The sequence below is a fragment of the Pelodiscus sinensis genome, chromosome 6 (genome assembly GCF_052426305.1).
Source record: "Pelodiscus sinensis isolate ZL-2025 chromosome 6, ASM5242630v1, whole genome shotgun sequence".
In the NCBI taxonomy this organism is placed as follows: Eukaryota; Metazoa; Chordata; order Testudines; family Trionychidae; genus Pelodiscus; species Pelodiscus sinensis.
Window position 1 is genome coordinate 88,424,111 of NC_143057.1, and position 24,863 is coordinate 88,448,973.

At 42.4% G+C, this 24,863-nt stretch overlaps 1 protein-coding gene across 2 annotated transcripts in view; it reads right to left on the minus strand.

Moving 5' to 3' along the window:
- The window catches only part of HOMER1 (homer scaffold protein 1), a 168,949-nt gene that overhangs the window by 26,303 nt on the left and 117,783 nt on the right, over window positions 1–24,863 (minus strand). For both annotated transcript variants that reach the window (XR_012904870.2, XM_006119144.5), the window contains exons 7-8: window positions 10,586–10,696; window positions 7,894–7,974 (exon numbers count right to left, since the gene is read on the minus strand). Coding sequence is in view for 1 of the 2 variants with exons in the window: in XM_006119144.5 (XP_006119206.1) it covers window positions 7,894–7,974; window positions 10,586–10,696 (192 nt within the window). In the remaining variant the exon portion in view is untranslated. The remainder of the gene's footprint in view (window positions 1–7,893; window positions 7,975–10,585; window positions 10,697–24,863) is intronic.

The window sequence follows — 24,863 nt, forward strand, 5'->3', positions numbered from 1 at the left end:
AATGTGGTAAACAGATCACAATCAAATATACATGGTTTTGAGTAAAAGCTGTATTTATGAAACTACTAAACTAATAAAGGAATACTTACTACGAGATCATGTGATCATGGCTGATTGTGTATTCCTTCTCTACATTATTAACGAAAATATTAACTAACAAGGCTCCCAGTACTTACCCCTCCACTGAGTTAGGTTACTTGATACTGTTCCCCATTGGAGTTCTTACCATTAATGGATTAGTCTGTTTCATTCCTGTTTATCAATAGATTTTTATCTAGTTGATATGCATTACAATGTGATATACTTTATAAGGTATAGCCTTTTTTTTAATACAAGCTGTATTTCAAAACATTTTAGAGGTACACAACACATTAATTTGAAAACCAACCCGGCAGCACCCCAGCTGCTCTACCCCAGGTGTCCCCAAGTCAGCTGCTGCTGAAACTGATCAGCGGCTGATTCCAGGAAGCTTGGGGCAGAGCAGCTCTGCCTCGGGCTTCCTGTAGTCAGCCGCTGGTCAGTTTTAGCAGCGGCTGACTTGGAGACGCCTGGGGCAGAGCAGCTTGGGTGCTGCTGGGTTTGTCCAGTAGTGCCACACCTCGGCGCTGTGGGACCAACCCGGCAGCCCCCCAGCTGCTCTACCCCAGGCGTCCTGATTCAGCCGCTGCTGAAACTGACCAGCAGCGAGAAAAGCCTGGTCTGCTGGGGGGGGGGGGCACGCATTAGCTGCGCCCCCCCCCTCCCCCCCAGCAGACCAGGCTTTTCTCGCCGCGGAGGACAGGGGCAGCGGGACTGCCCAGACACGCTGTGGTCCCGCCGCCCACGTCCTCCCCGGCAAGAAAAGCCCCGTTCATAAGTAGGGATCCGACATAAGTCGGATCCACGTAAGTTGGGGACTGCCTGTACTGGCAACTCCATAACTACCCTTGAAATTCTATTCCAGAGCTTAGCTACATAGTTAGAAAGCTTTTCCACCTAACATCTAACCTGTATCTCCCTTGCTGTACACCCTTCAGCAGACAAGAACAACAACTGATGACAGTCCTCTTTCTAACAGCCCTTAATATATCTGAAGACTGCAATTAGGTCCCCTTTCAGGATTGTTCTCTCAAGACAAAACATGCCCAGTTTTTTAAACTTTCCTTTTTATAATTTTTTGCTGCTCTTCTCTAGTCTTCAATTCATCTATAAGCTTTCCTAATGAGTAGCATCAGAATTGGACATATTATTTGAGCTGAGGTCTCACCAGTGTCAAGAAGGAGGAGACAATTACCTCCTGTGTCTTACATGACATACCTGTTAATACATTCCAGAATGGTATTAACTATTTTTGCAACTACATTACATTGTTAAGTCATATTCTATTTGTGACCACTATAACAACTAGATCCTTTTCAACAGTACTCTCACCTGCCCAGTTATTCCCCATCTTGTAACTGTGTATTTGATTTTCCTTTCTAAATAAAATCCTTTGCACTTGTCCGTTTCAAATGTCATCTTGTTGATTTTTTCTCATGCTCTAATGTGCCAAGGTCGTTCTGAATTCGAATCCTGTCTTCAAAGTGTGTGCAACTCTCCCAGGTTGGTGTCATCTCCAAATGTTATAAAAATACCCTCCACTGTATTACCCAAGCCATTAATAAAAATATTGAATACCACCAGACCCAGGACTGATTCCTGTAGTATCCCACTAGATATATCCCCCAGTTTGACAGCGAACCACTTTGAGTATTGTCTCTCAACCCACCTTATAGTAATTTCATCTAGATCATGTTTCCTAGTTTTGTGAGAATGTCATTTGGATCAGTGCCAAAAGACTCACTAAAATCAAGATACAACACATCTATTGCTTCCCTCCTATCCACTAGGCCAGTAATTCTGTCAGAGAAGGAAATTAAGTTAGTTCTGCATAATTTGTACTTGACAAAGCCATTCATTACAATGCTATTATCCTCTTGATGCTTACACATTGATTGTTAAATTATTTGTTCCCCTACCTTTCCAGGTACCAAATCTAGGCTGACTGGTCTCATCCCCAAGTATTAGTTCCCCCCTTTTAAACATATTTACTATGTTTGACCTGTACAGTCTTCTGAGACTACACCCTTCTTTTATAGCTCTTAAAGATAAATGCTAACAGTTCCAAAATTGTTTCAGAGAGTTCCTTATATAACCAAGGATAAATTTCCTCATGTTCTGCTGACATGAATACATCAAACTCATTTACATATTTTAAAATCATTCTTTCCCTAGGTTGTTTTGCATTCCTTCCACCTTGTTCATATTAATTATGGTGAGTTGCTTGCCACGATTAATCTTTTTAGTGAAGACTGGAGCAAAAAAGTTATTAAAGACATCAGACTTCTTAATGTCATCAGTTATCTCTCTATCTCCACTAAGCAGAGAACCCACACAAGCAGGTTATAAAGAAATGTTTGCTATTTCACTTGTCTCAATTTTGTTTGACAAATTTAGTCCAGCTCCAACTCCATTTTCTCTCTGACTTAATCCTATAGTGAATTTATGGTTCGTCAACAAAAACCTTCCGTTTGCCACAATCTGGGGTATGAATCTATCCTGTACTAGACTGCCATGCACTAACTCTTCTTGTGAATCCTATGAATGCACCCTAACAGTTCATTAGTGTGGTTTGATCTGCTCTGCTTTCAAAATAGTGTAGTAAGAGCTTACCACAGAACTATTAACACACCTCTGCACCCTTCACATAGGGTGATGTGCAACAGGCTACTGCAGGATGGGTCTCATCCTAGACAAGCCTTGATTGTGTATGCTTTCATAGACTGACATCCAGTTTCCACTGAAACCCTTTTCAGTTTCTCATAACTCTGTGAAACACACACCCTTTGAAGCAATTGTTTTTCTTCTTGAAAGTCTGAACAAATTAGTTCATTTTTTGAATTGTGTTTAAAAAAAAGCTTGAGTAACTAACTTGTCATGTTTTGACCAGAAAAATCCAAAATGACTGAACTGTTTTTATTCAAATTTGACTTATTTTGTAGATTGCAGTGAGATTTGTAGTATAAACCAAGTTTGAAGAAAATATATTAAACAATTTTAAAATTGTGGGATTTAAAAGATTTTTCACCGAATACACAGAAGAATTTGTAGTTAGATTTGGAGTGTGGTTGTGTTTCATTTGATTCAGAACAATGGTAGGGCACTGTGAAGCATTTGAATTTAAAATCTGAGTTGGCCCAGTCCATAAGAAATTAAAGTCTCATTTGGCCCAGAGTTTAAGCCAGTCTAAACTTTGAGTGCCGTTTAGAGAATCTTAATTATGGCTGGTTGGGTATTTTGACTAACGGATGTTTGGTCCCAAATGTGGCAGGGGAGGAATTCGATTAGCTAGAGATGGTTGGATTCAGGAATTGTCATGACAAATAGATTCAGATTATGAATCTTACAGAAACCATTGGCCATTTTAATTATTTTTTCCTCTTTTTAACATAGTGTGGATTACATTTAATACAGAGATGATACTGTGAACCACTTTCCTCCAATTTGTAATGGGAAAATAAGAGGGGCCAGCATTATGTGACCAGCAAATTACATATACACTTATATAACCTTTATTTTAAGACTATGTAAAATTTTAGGAAATGCCTTCCATGGGAGAAAGGGTTGTCAGATTCAGAACTCTTTAGATCTATGCTCACTGAATTTCATATGTTTCTAACTTAAAATTGTCATGTCCCTCAAGCCTGCCTATGTTTGTAAATCTCACTGAATTTTATAAATCAAGCCAAGTTTGAAGGTTGCGTTATTATTGCTTATGTTGCAGTAGTGCCAATGAGGGATCGGTGCCTCAAAGGTTTTATTATTCAGAGGCAGACTCCACAAACACAATAAAAAGACAGTTGTTGCCACCCAAAGAACTTGCAATCTAATGCACTGAACTGTAACTTACTGTGTACCAGGTTAAACATGAAGTTCTAGATTGTACTATATTGTTGTGTACATTCAATTATTTGACAAATAATTTAAAAATGAGATAAAGAGGGATTGTATTTTAAAAGCATAAGCAGTACCAAGTTCAAGACTTGAGGAGTTTCTATTTTAGTTTCCTTTCTTTGAGTGCTTGATTTATATTTCTTAATGAGGCAATCACTTTTTTTTCCTACAGAATTACCCAGCCTTTAACATCATTGTGGCCTTGGAACTGTGTCTGGCAACCTACGTTTATCAAGTTCAATATATGAAGAGTGACTAGGTTCTAGAGTAGTATGAAACACAGGATTAAAACTCCCCGTTGGATCAAATAGAATAAAAATCTAGACTACAACATACTTTTATCCACATATGAATACCCAGAATAAAAATCAGACGAAAAACAGAAAATGAGTGGCCATATAATTTATAAATATAGCATTTTTTGAGATGTTCTCCAGTGCAAAAGATTATAAAATGTTTTTGGATTTTTTTCCCCCCAAGCTAAAAGCAAGCCAGCTTATTTTCATTGAATAGAAAAGTGGAAGAGGAAAGTTGGTATACTTTCAGATACTAATAATCAGAAAAGAATAATACACCATACTAAACCTGATGTGCTACTAATATTAAACATTTTTACAATTGCATTACAGACTGGCAATACCTACTGTGTTCCACCAAAACTTGGCTTCCTATCAGGTGAAGTCTGCCTCTGAATAACAACATCCAGATTATATACAAGATCAATTCACTTTTGTTTCATAACATATTTCATGCAAACATGAAAGGAAAATATAAATTTTTGGGGAAAAAACCCTTAGCTTCCATATTAATAGACAAATAGAACCATGACAATGTAATATCTTTGCAACAGAAAATAATCAATTTTTCCTATGCTTTTTCATGCTTTTAACTCTCACTTAATTTCAATTATTGATATATTATTTAAATTAGTTCCAACTTTTTAAGGTAAATGTAGCGTCCACTGTGAAACTGTAAACAAAGCTCTAACTAAACTGAGTTTTGGTTCTTTTGGAAAGAACACATTGGAGATGTTCAGACCAATTTGAATGAATTCAAATCAGTGGAAAACCTGATGCCATTCACCACAGGATAATGAAAGCTTTAGCTGAAGCCACAGGGAATAATATTTGCAAATTCAAGGATGACAGGAGAAGTCCGGAGAAAGGCTAAAATAGTGCCCATGTTTAAAAGGAGCTGGAGAATGACAGTCCAATCAGCCTGACTTTGATACCTGGAATGCTAATAGAACAATGTATAAAACACTGATTTGAGAATATCTTGTGGATAAAAAAATCACTAGCAGCCAGCATTTGTTAAGAACAATTTATGCCAAATCAACTTGATTTCCTTTTTCCCAGGGTAATTTGTTTGGTGGGCAGGGGAAATGTGGTGAACATAATACACCTGAACTTTGGCAAGGTGTTTGATATAGTTCCACATGACATTCTGATAGGTAACCTGTAGAAATGCAGGCTCATCAGAAGTATTACATACATAATTGGTTAAACAATCACATAGAATAACTATTAATGGAATGATATTGGATTGGAGGAAGGTCTGTTCTGGGTCTGGTTTTATTTAACATCTGCTACACTGAAGGAAGAAAAACCAAATGCATAAATACAAAATAGGGGAAGGGATAAACTGGCTTTGAAGAAGCACTGTTAAGATGCATCTGGGAGTTGTGGTGGATCACAACTTCAGTGTGAGTCAGCAACATGATGTGGTTGCAAAAAACCCATGCAATTGCAGGTTGCATTAACAGAGACACAGCACACAAATCATGGTAGGTGATGGTACCAGTCTACAAGGCACAAGCTAGGTTTCAGTTGGAGTTGTGTCCCTTTTTGGATATCAACTTAGAGAAAGGATATAGGAAACTAGAAAGGATCCAGAGGCAAGTGACAAAGATGATCAAAAAAGATGAAATGCGAGCTATATGAGCCAAGGCTGAAAGAACTAGGTATGTTTAGTTTGGAAAAGAGGAGATTAAAGAAGGACATGGGAGTAAGCCTTCAGATACTCAAAAGACTGTCAGAATAGATAGAGAAAAATTGTTCTCTTGCCACAAAGGGTAGGACAAGAGACAATGAGTTTAAACTAGAGCATAGCAGATTTAGATTAAATCTCAGGAAAGACTTCCTAACTTTAAGAACAGTAGGACAATGGAACAGACTGCCTAAGGATTTTGGGGAAGCATCTTCACTGTAGGCTACTGAAAGGAGGTTGGACAGTCATCTGTCTTGGCCAGTTTAGATACACAGGGTCTCAGTTAATACTCATCTCGTTTTGAACTAAGAATAGTTCAGTCACCAACTACATCTGCTGAGTCTGCCACATGGTTTTCAGCTAAAGGAACAGACTTATGTCACCAATTAATTTTATGCAGGACTACTGAATTGTTAGATTCACAATTTTGATATTTGGGCTAAATTTAAACAAACAGACTTTGAGAAATGAAAGACTCCATTGTTCCATTTTCCAATTTGCTGAGGCCTTCAGCTTTGAATACAATTTGTATAAACAAGCACACCCCAATAAGACACTTACTGGGTTTAGAGAACCCAGAGAGAATATGAAGAATTGTTAAATTAGTTCAAACCAATAAGAAATAAAGTTAATATTATATATCTGGACACTTTAAAATAAAATTTTATTAGAGTAAAAGTTGCAATTCGATCTAGATCTGCCAGAAAGGCCTGAGAGAAGCCAAGTAGTGTTCAAAATGGCCAGTGAAGAGATCTGGCCTGGGAATGCATTAATGTGATCTCTCTCCTAAGCATCTTCCACTATAATGGCATCTATAGAGCTCCAGCTGCAACGTAAAACTGTTCCCCTATTAAGCAATTCGGTTAAATGATCCAAGAGAGGGAAAAGGGAAAATTGATACGAATTCCTCTGGACTGGTTCAGAGAGGAATAAGTTACACCCCTCTCTGGCAGTTAGGGTGAATCTGGTCAGGAACAGATACACTTCACATATTAGGGATGTCAACTAGACGATCAGCCTAGGCTTATAGGCTACCAGTGGTCCCCAACCCTTTGAGGTTGCCGGGCGCCAAGGGGCGTGGCCGTTCGCCCACTGGGCGCCAGAGGGCGGGGCCTCCCCCATAGCCGCGCGCCCAGAGCCAGCGCCCCCTCCAAGCGCCGCGCGCCCAGAGCGCGGGCAGCGCTCACCGTGCACCATGTGCCCGGAGCCGGCTCCGGCACCATGCATGTGCCACGTACCCGGGGCCAGGCCAGCCCCGAGCACTTGGCGGGCACACACAAATGCACTGTGTTGGGGACCACTGGTAGTCTACTAGTCTAGCCAACTACTCGCATCCTCCCCCTGCCACTGCTGCCTCTGTCTGCAAGGAACTTAGACCCCCTGTGGACAGGGACTGCTGCTAAGGAGCGGCTTCTGTCCGCAGCCAGCCCAGGTCACCATGGACAGAGGATGCTTTGTGGCAGCCTCCCCAGCCCTCCGTCTCTCCCCCCCCAGGCAGCCTCTGTCTGTGGGGAGCTCGGACCCCCCGCAGACAGGGGCTGTTGCCACCCCACACTACTGCCTCTATATCAGAGGCAGCAGCATAGGGCATCAGGCAGCCAGTCCGCAAGGGGAGCTGGTTTTTAAAGCTCCTGCTTGGAACCCCATGATGTTGATTCTGACACAGAGCAGTAGCAGGGATGGGAGGGGGCTCCCCAGGAGTGAGACCAGAGCACACTGGCTACTGGCCCTGCCCCCAGGGCTATAGAATAGTCAATTAACTGCTAAGAATTCATGCGGTTAGTTGGCTATTCTATTACCCGCTATCTAACATCCTTATAATATATCACAATCATAAGTGTCTGCCTTTGCTCATCTTCATTTTTCTCTATCTAAATTGTGTGTAGATATAGATATAGATATAGATATAGATAAACAAACTCCGATGCTTACCTGGAGTTTCTGAGTCAAAGCATCCCTCTGTGCCTGAAGTTCTCTGGCATTATCGATTTCTTGTTTCAATCTTTCTATTTCCTGAGGGAGGAAAAACAATTCCTTTAACATACAGGCAGTCCTTGACTTTTACAATGACTAACTTAAGGTGAACAGCGCTCATGACGTTTCTGAATTGACATCCTATTTCAATTTATGACCATTGGTTTAAACTTTATGACGTTTGATCCCATAATGCAGCATATTGCAATTCCAAGATTTTCTGAAACAAATTATGTAGTAAGTCCAATGACTGCCGGTATGATCAGATCTTAACTCAGTCCAAATAAATTATTTAGTCTCTTTCTGCCAAATTATTTCAATTATACTAAAACCGACATTGAGAAGCTGCTTAGCTTGACACTTTTTGAATATGGAGTAACACTAATAATACGGACTCAGCAACTTCTGCAATTTATTCATCTGCATGTCAGACATTCACACACCAACAACGAGCACTTTCTTTTTGAAAAGGAAAACAGCTGCCTTAAACCATGTATTTTTCATGAAAGTTGAAGCTTTGTGCAGTTTCCCTGTCACACTTCCATTCCAGCAAGGTTGGAATATTTTCTCTGGAAAACTGAGGATCGTGGTAAATAAAACCTCAGCCCTGGTCTATATTTATTTGAAAATACATATTTTAGTATACATTAATGTACTCCTCCCTTTCAAGAGAGAAATCCAGACTTTAGCTGGGAGGAGGATATCTTTATCAGAGGATGAAGCCAGTAGCAGCAAGAAAGGTAGAGAATGGAAATTGTCTGAATACAAGTTCTGACCACTGACTGCCATATAAAGAAAAGACTGATCAGAACGGTGCTTTCAGTTTAGAGATGAGAGAGCATGAGGGGATGAAGGGGATACAGGTATACAAAATAAATGGTAGAGAGAGAACAGGTCAGATATTTCTGTTGACTTATTACCATGACAGCAGAACAAGCAGTCAATGACATTGAAAGGCAGAAACTTTAAAACTGATAAATATCCTCCCCTCCCCCCCAACACAATGCTATTGACCAATTCAGGCCTGTTGACAGGAAGGGACAAATGAGGCAGTTGCCACAGCACCAGGCAATTCAAAGGGGTCTGGGGCTCCCACCCGCCACCACTGTTACTGCAGCAGTGGAGGCTGGAGCCCCGGGCCCTTTAAATCACCACCAGAGCACTGTGCCACATAAGAACATACAAACGGCCGTACTGGGTCAGACCAAAGGTCCATCTAGCCCAGTAGCCTGTTTGCCGACAGTGGCCAGCGCCAGGTGCCGCAGAAGGGGTGGACCGAAGACAACGATCAAGCGATTTGTCTCGTGTCATCCATCTCCAGCCTCTGACAAACAGAGGCCAGGGACACCATTCCTACCCCCTGGCTAATAGCCTTTTATGGACCTAACCTCCATGAATGAATCTAGCTTCTCTGATAAATATCCCCCCCCCCCCCCTCCATGTTCCTTGTCACATGTTCTGTTTGGCACTGAGGGAGATTCCATGCAGCTCTGAAGGCTGGAGGAGGCAAACCATGTGCTCCATGTGGTGCAAAGTGTTAGCTGCCCCACTCCTTTCGCCCAAGGCTCTACCTTCTTCTGAGAGCACAGAGCTGCCCTCCCTTGCCCAGGGTCTCACAGAGGTTTTCGGCTCCCTTGGCCTAATCTATCACAAAACATCACTGAGGCCAAAGCTTTGCAGGAATCAAAAGACTAGATGGTTACATGGATAAAAAGAACATATGGAATTACAGGATTAAAAACCTGTAAGGATTTAAAAACAGCAGAAAAAAAGAAACCCACATGCAGTCCCAAATCTCAGGACACAAGCTGAACTCTAACAGGGGTCAGGAACTGCAGAGGGGGTAGCCAAATTCGTCTAACTGGAAAAACTTAAAAAATAAACAGTCTAGCAGGAAAACTAACAATTAACAAAATGTGTAGACGGTATCATGTGCGGGCACAACCCACTTCTTCAGATGAACGGAGTTAATAAAGGTCAGGAAGAAACTTGCCCTGTGAAGTTATGGAATAACTTTCAATGTCAGGGTTTTTTGCACTGCCTCTGACTGTTGGAGAAAAGATATTGGACTAACGGTTTGATCCAGTATGGCAATACCTACATTTCTTCCTGCTGCTGGCGCAGACCCTGTGTGCGGGCACAGTAAGAAGTACACAGTAGGTCTGAAGTGATTTATAAGAAAAGGGCAGGAACTTCAAGACCTGCAAAATCAGCCTAATAAAATAATCTTAACTCATAAATATTTGGCCTGTTTCTCACCATGAACTCAGTTCCCCAATAAAGGAAAGTAGTGCTTACAGCTGCTTCATAAAATACTTGCACTGACATTGTTTATCTGTAAATGGGATTCACAGTGCTTCATTTTGACTGCTGCTGTGAAGAAATGCTGCATGCTTCACTACATGCTGTCTTTTGCAAAGAATGGTACTTGGGAAGAGTGCACAGAAAAAAAAAAATGCAGATTTTTGGCTCAGATGCACCAAAATCTAAACAGTAGTTGTGACCGTCAATATGTAAGAAAACTTATCAGCCTAAACATTGATTCTTTTTCTGTGCTCACAAGTGGATTTTAAATTAACATTACAAACTGTTATAAATAACATGATTTTTAAAGCCACTTCAAAACATAATGAATAACAACAACAAATACCTCTTCCTTCTTCTTCAGCGTGGATTCTAATTCCTGTATTGTCTGGTTTAATTCTGTTTTATGTGTATGGACTGCATTTGCTTGACTGCTCACACACTCCAGTTCAGTCACCTGTAGAAATAAATGTCAGCCATAAATATGGAATTAAGTGACAACATGAAGAATTACAAGTTGCTACTGCCTCCTTGCATTAACAGTTACATCTGAAAAAGACATCTGTTGAGCTATACTTATCTACTATTCAGATTAAAAAATGGTGAAAATATTTTTCTAAAAATTAGTATAAAATTCTTTACCCTATTGTTTTGTATAATAATTCCCTTTGTTGCAATTTCTGATAACTGAAATTACTAGCTCTGTAGTCTGAAAAACCTCCTGTTGCATGAAAACGTGCACTTACTAATTTTGAAAATGGTCTGGGAAGAAGAAGCATTGTTTTTCTAGAGTGCAGATAGCCTTGAGGATTGATCACACATTTGTCTAATTTTATCTAACCTATCCACTGAAAGTTTTCAATACTGTACCATGTTAAATCAATGCTCACCCAGTGCTCCAAAAGGCACGTACAATCTCTCAGACTCAATTTCTGAATCTACATGCAAGGCAGAATGCTACATACTTACCTACCAATATTTGGCTGCAAGACATTTTAACTCCTTTATATTTTTCATCTCTTCCCCCCTAGGCCAGTGGCTAAATGGCACATTCTGGCACTATACAGTTCTCTTTATTAGCAGACAGAGCATTCTGTTTATCTGTCTTTGGATGAAGTGCCTAGCAATGGCATGTACAATTTAGATTTGAAGAGATATTAATATGCCTGTTATACACAAACAATCCTGGAGAGAATAATGGGTAATATTTTGTACATCTGTGAATTATATTCTATACTACCATCTTCTACTTAGAAATATTGCTGTTCACAGATCATTCAGAACACTGATAGAGACATTATATATCCTATCAATCTAGCTCTTGTATGTGTGCAGTAAGCTAAGATATATCATTAATAATAAAATGTTATTGAAAAACATTACTGCACAAGGCCTGACAACTCAGTTTTCTAAATAAACTATTTCCCTCTAAAACCTAAGGCTTTAATTTTCTTTAATGACCATAATTAGAAAGAACGAGTAGTCCTGTGGCACCTTAGGGTATGTCTACACTTGTTATTTTGAAATCAAGTGAGTATCTACACTACAAAGCCTGCTATTTTGAAATACAGGCAGTCCCCGGGTTATGTACAAGATAGGGACTGTACGTTTGTTCTTAAGTTGAATCTGTATGTAAGTCGGAACTGGCGTCCAGATTCAGCCGCTGCTGAAACTGATCAGTTTCAACAGCGGCTGAATCTGGACACCAGTTCTGACTTACATACAGATTCAACTTAAGAACCCCAGGCATCCCCAAGTCAGCTGCTGCTGAAACTGATCAGCGGCTGATTCCAGGAAGCCCGGGGCAGGGGCTTCCTGTAGTCAGCCACTGGTCATTTTCAGCAGCTGCTGACTTGGGGACACCTGGGGCAGAGCAGCTGGGGTGCTGCTGGGTTGGTCCAGTGGCGCCCAGAGCGGCGCTACGGGACCAACCGGCAGCACCCCAGCTGCTGTACCACAGGCGTCCGGAGCAAAGCCGCGGAGCACGGGGGCAGTGGGACAGCCCAGATGCGCCGTGGCTATCCTGCTGCCCTCGGGCTCCGCGGCTTTGCTCTGCTCTGCTCTCCCTCCCCCTGGTCTGCAGTTACAGGCAGTCCCCGAGTTACGCGGATCCGACTGCAGACCAGGGGGAGGGGGAGCAGAGCAGAGCAGAGCAGAGCAGAGCAGAGCAGAGCGGCGGAACTCGCGGCCAGCTGACAGCCCAGACGCGTCTGGGCTGTCAGCTGGCCACGTGTTCTGCCGCTTTGCTTCCTCTCCCTGGTCTGCTGGAGACCAGGGAGAGGAAGGGCCCCGTTCGTAACTGCGGATCCGACGTAAGTCGGATCCGCGTAACTCGGGGACTGCCTGTAACTCCTGCTTGTGAAGCTTATTTTGAAATACTTATTTGGGGAGTTATTTCAAAATAACCTGGCAGTGTAGACATAGCCTTAAAAAGAGAGAGAGAGAGAGAGAGAGAGAGAGACACACGCTTTCTTCAGCTCATCTCATTTGAAAAAGTCTCTAAGGTGCCACACATCATCTCTTTTTAAAGTTAAGACTAACACAGCTATGCTACTAAGATTTATAATTACAAAGAGTCTGCTTAATTACAGATATGATGTGCTCCTGACTTGCATGAAGCATTTTTTTTTTTAAAAGGGCAGATTTTCAGCTGGTTTAAAATGAAGATTATTTAAGATGGACTCTGCAGACAGCCTCAGTGGAGTTTCTTCTACCATTAAAGTACTCATGCATCCCTCCCACCACGTCCCTCAGTGTTCCTGAATATATTAAGGGTAAGGTAATAAAAAGTGGGGTTAGCAGCTCTTGCTGCTTCCATTCCTTCGACCCCTGGCTCAGAGGTTCAACCACGCTTCTATTCTGACTCCTCTTTCTCAACACTTTCTGCATTAATGTAAAGTGTACAGCAGGCCTTGGCTCCAGCTCAGGAGAAACACATCCCATATGGATTGAGAGTCCTTGCTCTCGAACAGAATTAGTGACTTTGTGTTGTGTCTCACGGCAAACAGGTTTTTTATCTGGAATTTCCCAGAGGTTGAAGCTGTTTATTAGTTTCTCCTTTATGATTATTTTGTGTAATTGCACCATGTCTCTACATAGTTGATCCACCAATCGTTGTCCTTTCCCATCAATGGGAGGTCTATGGGATAAATGTTGTGATGGACACACCAGTGCCAAAATTTGATTCTCACTGAAGAATTGGGATAAATAAACTTGCCTTGCCTATTGGTGTACCAAATGCTTAAATAGCTTCCCATGGCTCCACTTGGCTGGAAACACTGATCTGGAGCCAATGGGAGCCACGAGGTTCCTTGGTTATTGAGTCTTTAGATAAACAAACTGGAGTGGCCTGTTAGGAGCTGTCTCAACGTAGGTCTGTGGTTCACTTTGAGAAACGCTGGGTGAGGGTGATCTCTGGTAAGATTGTTACCATGAGTATAAGTTCTCTTGTTTTAATATGTTCTCTCAGTAACACTTTTTATCTTAAGATAAAACAGGCTTGCTTTGAAAGAGCCAAGCAGTAACTTAAAACTGTGGGCAGTTAACCAAGAAAGCATGCAGATGTTCTTGGGCAGCCTGTCTTGGCTCCCAATTATACAGTGAATGGAGGCAACAGTGCATCCTGGAAATACACCAATCACAAGTCATCCAAGAAAGGCAAACACCTGAGGTTTCCATCCCCCCAGAATGGTGCTCTTGCTGGACCATGGAAAGGAAATACAGGTGGAATTGCCCTTCACTGGAACTGGATCTCTGATGTGATCAAGTTCTGGAGAGAGGCTTCTCAAGAGAAAAGTGCCCCCAGTGGAGCCAAGTGTGGTACTGTACGTGCTCCATAAAGTTTTGGCTGACTTCTTGGAGAAGAGTGTCTTGTCCCTTATGCTTAGCAGCAGACTCTAAACAGTTAAATACAAATAAACTCAGAATGTGCCTGCCTGCACCTTTAAATAAATAATATCAAAGACAAGCACTTATTTGCAGGACTTGAAGGCAACATTCTGACCTGGCTTCTGGACTACTATTCAGGAGTTCAGTCTCTGTCTGAGAGAATCAGGGATTCATTCATAATTGGCCTGCTGTCTCCTGATTGGTTAGTAGTACTCCTTGCCCTTTAAAGGCTCTGGAAGAGTAAGTTTTGTTTATAACTTAGCCTGAGCATGTGTGAAGACGGAGGTGTCAGGATGCCAATAAGTTTAGTGCAGGTTAGAGAAGGTCTGGTAGATCCCAAGTGCCCAATCTCCTCCTTCTAGAATATCCCTACAGATGGAGAAATCTGCATTCTAGTGCTGTGAACCTTGGTATCACACACAAAAGGAATACGCTTGCAGTGCCTAACTGAGTAGTGTGAAGACTAGTATCCTTCATTACCTGCAACAATTTATAGGGTACAGGGTCCATTATTAGGTCAAAAAGACCCCAAAAGATAGTAATTTCATGCCTCTACCACCCATTTGATAGTCAGGCAACCTATTGCAGAAACACAGGACTAAATCTACAAAGACAGACTCCTAGAGCCCCAACCAAAAGTATCCTATCGGCTACCCAAGATCCATAAACCTGGAAATCCTGGATACCTCATCTTCTCAGGCCTTGGAACTCTTACTGCAGGGTTATCTGGCTTTGTGGACTCTATCCTCAGACACTATGTACCAGCACTCCTACCTATCTTCCTGAAAACACCATCCTGGTCACTATGACTGTAGAAGCTCTTTACACCAACATTCCACATGAGGATGGACTACAAGCTGTCAGAAACAGTATCAGATGCCACTGCATATTTGATGGCTGAGCTACGTGATTGTCCTTACTCACAATCAATTCCAATATGGGGACAATTTAGATCTTCAAGTCAGTGGCACTGCTATGGGTATCAGCATGGCCCCACAATATACCAACATTTTTATGACTGACCTAGAGTATTTCCTCAGCTCCGTCTCCTAGTACTACTCCTCTACATACTCTACATTGATGACTTCTTCATTATATGGACCCACAGGAAAGAGATCCTTCAAGAATTCTACTGGGATTTCAACAATTTCCACCCCACTATCAACTTCAGCCTGGAACAATCCACACAAAAGATTCACTTCCTGAACACTACAGTACAAATAAATGATGGTCACAAACACCACCCCATATGGGAAACCTACTGGCTGCTATTCTTACTTACAAGCCTCTAGCTTCCATCCAGGACACATCTCACGATTCAAGCCCTAACATACAACCATACCTGCTTCAATTCCTCAGACAAAGAGACAAACGCCCTCAAGATCTTTATCAAGCATTCTTAAAAACTTAAATACCCACCTGGAAAGGTGAAAAAACAAATGGATAGATCCAGAAAAGTACCCAGAAGTCAAGACAGGTCCAAAAAGGAAAACCGAACACCACTGATTATCACCTGCAGTCACTAGCTAAAACCTCTCCAGTGATTCAATGACAATCTACACCCTATCCCAGAAAATGAACCCTCACTCTCACAGTTCTTGGGAGACAGGCCAATCCTCGCCTACAGACACCCCTTCAACTCACAAATACTCACCAGCAGCCACACAACACTCCACAGAAACTCTTACGTAGGAACCTAGCCCTTCAACAAACCTTGTTGCCAACTCTGGCCACACATCTATACAAGTGACACCAACACAGGACTTAACTACATAAGCCACATCATCAGGGGCTCATATAACTGCACATCCTCTAATGTGATATATGCCATCAGGTTCCAGCAGTTCCCCTCTGTCATGTATATTGGCCAAACCAGACAGCTCTATGCCAAAGGATAAAAGGAAACAAATCAGACACCAGGAATGGTAACATATAAAAACCTGTAAGGGAACACTTAAATCCATTACTGAATGTCCAGGGAAGTTAAAGTAGCCATTCTTCTACGAAAGAATTTCAAAAGTGGATTACAAAAGGTGACAACTGAACTGGAGTTCATTTGTAAATTCAATATTATCAATTTAGGATTGAATAAGGATCTTAACTGGCTAACACATTACAAAGGCAATTTCCCCTCTCTTGATAACCACATTGCCACATCAACCACTGTGAACTAGCCATTACCATCCTAACTTGATTAGCCTCATTTACACAAGTATCCTCTTCCTTTTGTTGTCCTTCTATATACTCATGCCTCCATAAACTCCACTCCAATTCATTTGATGAAGTGGGTTTTACCCACAAAAGCTTATGTCCTAATAAATCTACTAGTCTCTAAACTGCTGCAGAACTCCTTGTTGTTTTTGCAGATGGAGACTAACACAGCTATTCCCCTGAAAGTTTTGTGTCATTCTCTCAAACCAACTGCAGAAGCAACAGTTTGCAGTAAGAAGTTGAGTAAGAAGTCCAGACACTGAAATACAGGCTGCTGACACATGATACTCTATCTTAATAATGGCTTCATCATAGTCTGTTGTCCACTAGACTGGTCTGGATGCAGTAGCTTCATAAAGTCTGTTAATGGTGGTACAAGATTTGCGAAGTGGGGCATGAACCTAGTGAAATAGTCAGCCAGTCCCAGGAAAGCCCCTCTTGTTTCCTGGTTGTGAGAACCAGGGTCCTCTTCAGGACTTCTATCTAATCTTGCAGGAGTTGAATCATTTGAGTATGTGATACCCCAAATACTGGGTTCCCTGCATCCCTAATTTACATTTGTGTGTATTTGTTCTATGTTCTCCCTTTGTTAATGAAAGCAGCGCAAAGGTCATTGGAACCAGATGCAACTACCAATTTTTACTAAAATAACTACACTGTCTAAATAGGCCATTGCAAACTGCCTGTAGGAACACAGAGCCTGGTCTCTAAAAAGTGCCTGGGACTCCCATGCAAATTGAAGGCCATGGCCACAAACTGCAAGTCCCTAGGAGTGTGTCAAAAGCTTTTCTTCTGAGTCTGGATTAGGGATAGGTGACAATACGTTTTGATAAATCAAGTGCAATATATTTAGCCTTCTTAAGATGCCTGAAGAGTTCACGGACTTGTGACACTGGGTAGGCACTGGGTTAAGCCTTCTAAAATCCAGGCAAAAATCAGGTGGCACAATATGGCTTTGGAACCAGCACCACAGCAGGCTATTCCAGGGCCTTTGATCTCCTCAGTGACGCCAAGGTCTAACATGACTCATACCATTTGCTCTATGGTTCCACAGAGTCACTCAAGAATGTGGTAAATCAAATATTCTGAATTAATCTCTGGGTTGATATGGATTCTGTGTGCCATGAGATGCATTCAACCTGGCTGGGTGGAGAACAGCATATCATAAAGGGTCAACAAGTTCTTGGCTTCCTAGTGTTAGCAAGGAGTGAGACTTTCAGCTATCAGCATATTATCAGGGCAGCTCCTTTCTGTATGTCAGCCAAGAGCCTCAGGGAGGAGGCTGGGATCTGTTAAGTTTTCCTAAGTCCATCAGGGTATTAATACATTTGTGTAGAAGATCTTTGTTTCTTCTTTATGCTGGACAGAGAATTTCCTAACTGACCCTGACCTCTCTGACTCATCAGACAACCTCATATGGCCCTACTTCTTGGCTAGGCATTTGATCTCCAAGCTGGAAAGGAGCAGTAGCATGTTGTTCCCTGTGTGAAAAAACACTCTCCCAGGCACCTTTATTATAATGTTAGACTTGTGGTTGTTAGACCTGCAGCAGATTCTCCTACACAAATTGTCCCATGTGCTTGAGAGACTCATACGTTTGTAGGGTGTGCTGTAACATGTTTTGAGAGTAGGACCACTGCCCTTCCTAACCTGTTGCCCTCCGGTATTCACTAAGGTCTCCCAGACTAGAGTTCAGAAGCACTTGATTAGTTCCAATATTGTTTGGCCCCATAGGACTACTGGTGTTACAAATGCTTTTTCTTATTTTCTCTGAGACACCTTAGCATCTGATGAAACCACACTATGAAATCATATGAGCGGCTGATGTACTGCAGCTTTCCTCAGTGGAATCAGATGATCACTTATTTAGGGGAAACTCTCTGACCTGTTACCATGTGAAATTCCACGTATTTTCCCTCTGATGGTTCTTCAGGAGATGTTGTGTGATGCCATGTAGGGTTCATGAGGAGGATACCGGTTCTTTCCTGGGTTGCTTCCATGGGAGGTTGGGGCCAACTTAACAAGATAAAGTCCTCTGTGAGTAGGGTAACACCTTCAAGGGGTTATGTCTGCATACACTAGGTTTGAATGGTGGCTAGCAAAACCTCTAGATACTATGAGCACTCCAGACCCTATAATCTTTAGGGTTGGCCCAGTCCTTTAGTTGCAGATCATGGAACAGGGCTGTGTCCCAAATGAGAAAGTTTCTGTCTGGAACCAGTGCCGTTAAGTTTCCAGTGATACCCCTAGTCAGTCAAGGGCAACTGCTTTCATTGGCCTGCTAAACCCAGGGTTGTGAGTTCAATCCTTGACAGGGCCATTTAGGGAATCAGAGGCAAAATCTTTCAGGGATGGTACTTGGTCCTGCCATAAGGGCAGGGACTGGACTCAACCTCTCAAGGTCCCTTCCAGTTCTGTGAGAGAGGTACATCTCCATATATTATTATTATTAGAGTATTATAGTCCTTTATGGCTTCATCTTCTGAGGCCCAGTAACCTGTCTGAGCTTCCCCAGACAGAAAAAGAGCTCGTCATGCAGCCCATGCAGTCTTTTCCCTCTGAGCAGTGTAAGATGTACCTCAAGATCATCATCAGGTCCCAGTTTGGAAAGTGTCACACTGGAATGGGAGTGGTTGGTCATCCACTCATTCATTGCCTCCTGGAACAGTCGTCGTTGCTACGGCTGCTGCCTCTGCAGTAGCTTGAGAAGCACAGCTTGCTGCTCCTGGGTGGCCTAGTTGGCCTTCTATTTCATGTCCAGGGAAAGCTGCTGGGCCTCTGCTGCAGAGCCAGGACTTGTACAGTCTCCTCAATGGTGCTCATTTACAGAAAAGGGTGTTGATCCCACTGCTAACAACAAGTTGGGATAGGTTGGCTGCTCCATAGTGCTTCTTGTGGAGCCAAGTATGGTGTTGCAGGTGCTTCCTACCTTACACCACAAGTTCTTTCTGGCTGCTGCTTGGAGCAGGGTGGGAATGTCACAATCTCAGCAACAGTCCCTAAACAGTTAAATAAAAATAAACTCAGAATGTGGGGGTCTGCAACTTTAAACAAACACACAAAATAGTTGCAGTGCTTGAAAACAAGGTCCTGACCTGGCTCTGGGGTTCTGGGCTAGTACTAAAGAGCTCCAGTTCTATCACAATCTTACCCAGCACTGCTTCCAAGAAACTGAAGACAAAGCTTAACTGGCCTGCTGGCTCTGAATTAGTCAGTGTCTCTTCTTGGCCTTTCTAGCCTCTGGAGGACCAAATCCTATTGGTAGCTAACCTGAGCAAGTGGGTTTTATGGTGCCAACATCTTCAACAGAGTGCAGTAAAGACCTGATATCACTCTTATAATGAATGTTTTACAGCAAGATAACTGACTAAGGTTCGGGCTCACTATAAAAATATACAGGGAAAAGGCAAGCATTAACATAATTTAACAACACAACAGGGGAAAGACTAAATGTAAATAAATAAGACTGAGTTAATAGGATGTAGTCCTTTGTTCAGTACATGTGATATGGCCTGTATGTGCTGATTTACTGAGATAAGAATCAGCTGAGGACTTAGGCCCCCATCTTGTAACGCTTACTTAACTTAAATGAGTGATTCAATTAAATGATCTTACACTTTTAAAATACAAATTATAATGGAGTTTTATCAAATTTCATGGAAAAATTTAATTTTTACAACTACACTATACGTCATTAAGCAGATGTAAAACAAGTTGTTATTTCTAGAAACTCCAAATCATTCTTCCTCTCTCTGTAACAAACATGATGATCCATTAGGGATCTCACCTTGTATACTGGACTTTTGTGGTTTTCTAGGACAATCTGATTGGTCAGTGAGCTTTTCAAGATGACAACTATGCAGGCACAGACATAAACACTGCTCATGCACAAGGTTCTCACAGAAAAATCTTGTGTACAAAGCACTTATTTAACTAACCTCTAATGTGCAAACCAATACTGGAGTTTTCACCTCCCCTAGAAATCTATGTTAATAGGACTATTTCTAAAAATCAGGGTTATTCATTGTAGGAGTCTCTTCTCTTTCCTTGACAGAGCTCCCCTCATGGCCAAATGGCATGTTTATAGGAGCTTAATGGACAGATTTTTGGTCATGTTCACCTGCAGTGTCAGATTTAACAACTGAGCCTAATAAAATTATAAACCATTTGTCAAAAAAGGCATAGCCACTTAACTCTGGCTGGTCAACACATGCTGTAGCGAAAACACTGTGTCCTGGTCTGTTATTCCAGTGTTTCAGCTGAATTTTAAGCACTAGTTTCTATATATTATAGAAGCAGCAAACTGACATGCAGTAACTTGTCAAAATTGTGGTTTTGGAATGTCATTGAATTAACTACCAAATCTAACAGTTTCATCAGATCCAAACAGATGCTGACTGATACTTATACAACACTGAGGGAAGTGTTGAGCGTGCTCAGAACCTTGCAAGGAGGGTCAGACCCATCATTGGATCTAGAATAACCACCTGCATCTTGATTTGATCCACTGTTGCATTGATCAATCATGCTGACTGCATAATGATGTTGATTTTTTTAAAATGCAAGAACTCCATATATTTGCTTGCTGAGCTGAATTTATTGGGCCAGGTCTATCTCCCATGCTTCAGAATTCCTAATGAGGACAGTATGCTGGGTGAGATTCCACTGTAATCATTTATGACTAAAGACTTACAACACACCATAACCCATCAGCTGCACAACTGGGGCATTATGATTACAACTAATATTCAGATTCCCAAAAACTGCAGGTCTACAAAAGCTATAAAGGAAGTTTCTCACCTTGTGCAGTAACGACAATTATTTGAGATGTGTGAATCCCCTTGGGTACTCCACTGTTGGTGTTGGGCTCATCCAAACACCACATATTGGAATTTTTCACAGCAGTAGCAGATTGGGCTTTGCATGAACGGTAGGCGTCTTGTGGCGTTTCCATCTTTGCACTTTGTACGCGCGGCCCGACTCTCAATTCCTAGTTTATGCTTGAGTATATAAAAAATACTCCCAAGTAGAGGGGAGGAGGGCAGGTAGTGGAGCACCCCTGGGGATACATCTTGAAGAGTTGTCATTACTGCACAAAGTGAGTAACTTCCCTTTCTTCTTCAAATGATGGTGCTCCACTGTTGGTGATTACAAAGCAGTAATCAACATTGATAGATGGGCTTCAGATTCACTATTTGTCAGCAGATGAAAGTACCCCCGTGTCTACTGAATGGATCATGGATAGCTGTGGAATGATCGCATAATGTCTCATAAAAGTGTGTTCTGATGACCAGATAGCTGCATAAGAAGTGTCCTGCAGAGGTACACCCCAGAGAAATGCTAAAGATGTGGAGACAACTCGGGCAAAATGTGCTCTGGGTAGAGCTGAAAGGGCTGCAGGGAGTAGTACTGGCTAATGGAGAAAGATATCAGTTTTGTAATGCACTAGGCAGACATGGGCATGCCCTTTGAATGTTCTGTGAAGGAAATAAAAAGAAGTTGCGATTTGTGGAAGGTCCAAGTGCTCTCGATGTGAAAGAAAAGGGCCCTCTGAATATCGAGGGTATATAGGATGGTCCTCCAGCTCAAGGCATGAGGTTTTAGGTAGAAAGTTAGAAGCATAATAGGTTTGTTGAGATGCAGTCCTTAGGTAGGAAGGAGGGTGTGGCTGTAGGACAACTCTGTCTTTTATAATACAGTGCAGGGCAGCTTCATCTTAATCGTTGATGAAGATATTGAATAGAACCAGTCCCAAAACAGACACCTGTGAACCCCACTTGTTATGCCCTTCCAGCAGGACTGTGAACCATTTAACTACTCTCGGAGAATGTTTATTCAGCCAGTTATGCACTCACCTTATAGTAGGCCCATCAAAGTTGTATTTGCCTATTTTATTGATGTGAGACTGTATCAAATGCCTTAGTAAAGTGTAGGGATATCATGTCCACCGCTTCTCCCTTGTCCCAAGACTTGTTATCCCATCAAAGAAAGCCATTAGATTGGTTTGACATGATTTGCTCTTTACAAATCCCTGCTGGCTGTTACCGATCACCTTATCTTCTTCCAGATATTTGCAGATGAACATGATGCTCAGAAGGGATTTAGACCAAAGAAAGCCAATGTTGCAGACAGCAGAAGTACAGATGAGAATGCTGAATAACATACGTCATTGCCGCCATACATCCCATGACTTGCAGACAGGTGAGTACTGATGCGGTAGGGCTCACTAGAGCTATAGTGATGAGGTCCTGTATGGCCTGAAAGCGTTGGTGTGGCCAATAGGCCCAAGCTGTTATCGAATCCAGCCAAGCACCTATAAACTCAAGGATCTGAGTTGGTTTGAGTGTAGGCTTTTGCAAGTTTATGAGAAGTCCCAATGTCTCAGTCTTTTGGTGGCTAACACCATGTTGACTATCTCTGTGTGGGATGGCTTCCAAATACAGGAAGATAACCCCTTTTTGGTGGAGATAAGCCAGGATGACCCTGAGAGTCTTTAAGATGACCCTGGGAGCATAGGAGAGGCCAAATGGGAGGACCCTGTACCAGAAATGTTCTGAGGCTATTGTGAACTGAAGTAAGCGTCTGTGGGATGGATGGATGGTCACATGTAAGTGGGAGTCTTGGAGGTAGAGGACTGCAAACCAGTCTCTCTTGTCCAGTGCCAGGATGATTGATGTGAGGGTGATCATTTTTAAGTTTTCTTCACACAAAAACTTGTTCAGCTTGGAGAGATCTAGGATAGGTCTCCAAACTCCCATTCTTTTCTCTGTGAGGAAATAGTTGGAATAAAAACCCTTGCCCTTGTATGGGTGGGGAACACTCTTTAACGCCTGTGTGTAGTAGGTGACAGACTTCATAGAATCATAGAATAATAGGACTGGAAGGGACCTCGAGAGGTCATCGAGTCCAGCCCCTCGCCCTCAAGGCAGGATCAAGCTCCGTCTACACCATCCCTGACAGATGTCTATCTATCCTGTTCTTAAATAACTTCTTGTCTTAGGAGTTTTTTGTGAAGAGGGACAGGGAAGGTAGGGAGGTTGGGGGAGGGACGTAAGAGGGGTAATGTACCCTGATCAGATGATCTCAAGCACCCATTGATCTGTTGTAATCAAGGCCCATTGTTGGTAAAATGGTGGTAGAAGAGGTTCACATTGATTTGGGGCATTAGTATCAGAGAGAGGTCAGGCAGACCCTTGACCTAATTCTCAAAATTGCTGTTTCGAGGAGTGTGAGACTGATGAACAGTTATGAGAAGGCCAGTTTCTCTGTGCCCTTAATCTAGAGCGACCATAGTAGAATCCCCTCTGCTGCTGGTGAGTATAGGGGACCTCTCTTTGCCATTGGTATGGGGAGTGTCACCTGCGTCAGCAAGGTGGGATGTACATGCCTAACATGCAAAGTTTTGCAGGAATCCTTGCTGGAGTGTAGGACATTGACAAGTTATTTTCTGCAAATATTGACAAAGGGCAGATCCTCCACCTTGCCCTGTAGCTCTTTTGGGATGGTGGAGGTCTGGAACCAGCAAGCCCTGCACATAACAATTGATGTAGCTTGAGTGGTAGTGCTGGCAACATCCAATGCCGACTGGAGTACAATGCGGGCAATGATATGCACCCCTGGATTACGGATTTCAGGATGGGGCGCTTGTGGTTCAGGAGATGCTCCATTAATTCTGCTCATTTGGAATAGTTATCAAAATCATGGTTAGCCAACAAGGCAGAGTAGTTGGCAATGCTTAACAATACTTAATTGCAGTTTGGCCAAGGAGTACATTTTCCAGCTGTAAAGGTCCAGTCACTTGTGTTCCTTATCCTGGGCCGCGGCTTTGATCTATGGCAATTTTCACCTACGGTAGGGCAGCATCTACCACTAGTGAATTTGGCTGCGGGCATGAGAATAAGACAGACATACCCTTAGCCAGGATAAAGTACTTCCTATCAGCCCTCTTGTTGGTGGGGAGGGCGGAAACTGGGGTTTGCCAGATCTCCTCAGAGGCCTCCATTATGCTTCATCGATGGGAAGTGCTCTTTTGGTGTGAAGTGTTGGTCGCAGAATTGTCAATAGCTGATGCTGCTTCTCCTGAACCTCCTGAAGAGGCACCTCTTGGCTTGTGGCCATGCGCTTGAAGAGTTCCTGGAAATGCTTTAAATCATTGGCAGGAGATGGATTGGAAGGAATCACTGCCTCATCTGGAGAGGAGGATGATTAGTCCATGGGTTATGTGTCCAGAGGATGATGTTCATCCTTGTCCATAGTTTGGCCCTCTTCTGCCTCCAAATTCTCAGTAACTGGAGGACTAGGGGCTTGAGAGGATGGAGGGATCTTTTGATAGGAGTGGATGAGGCGATGTAACAGTGCCTTAAAGAGGTCCAGGGGTGCCATGGAGGCCATTGCACTGGTGGATATGGCCAGTTTACAAATCCAAGGGTTGTTGAGAGTAGCATGGTCTGTGTCTGTAATGGGCGGAATGAGATTGAGTAGAGTAGTGTTGCAAAGAGAAAACACTCTTCTGGTCATCCTCAAAG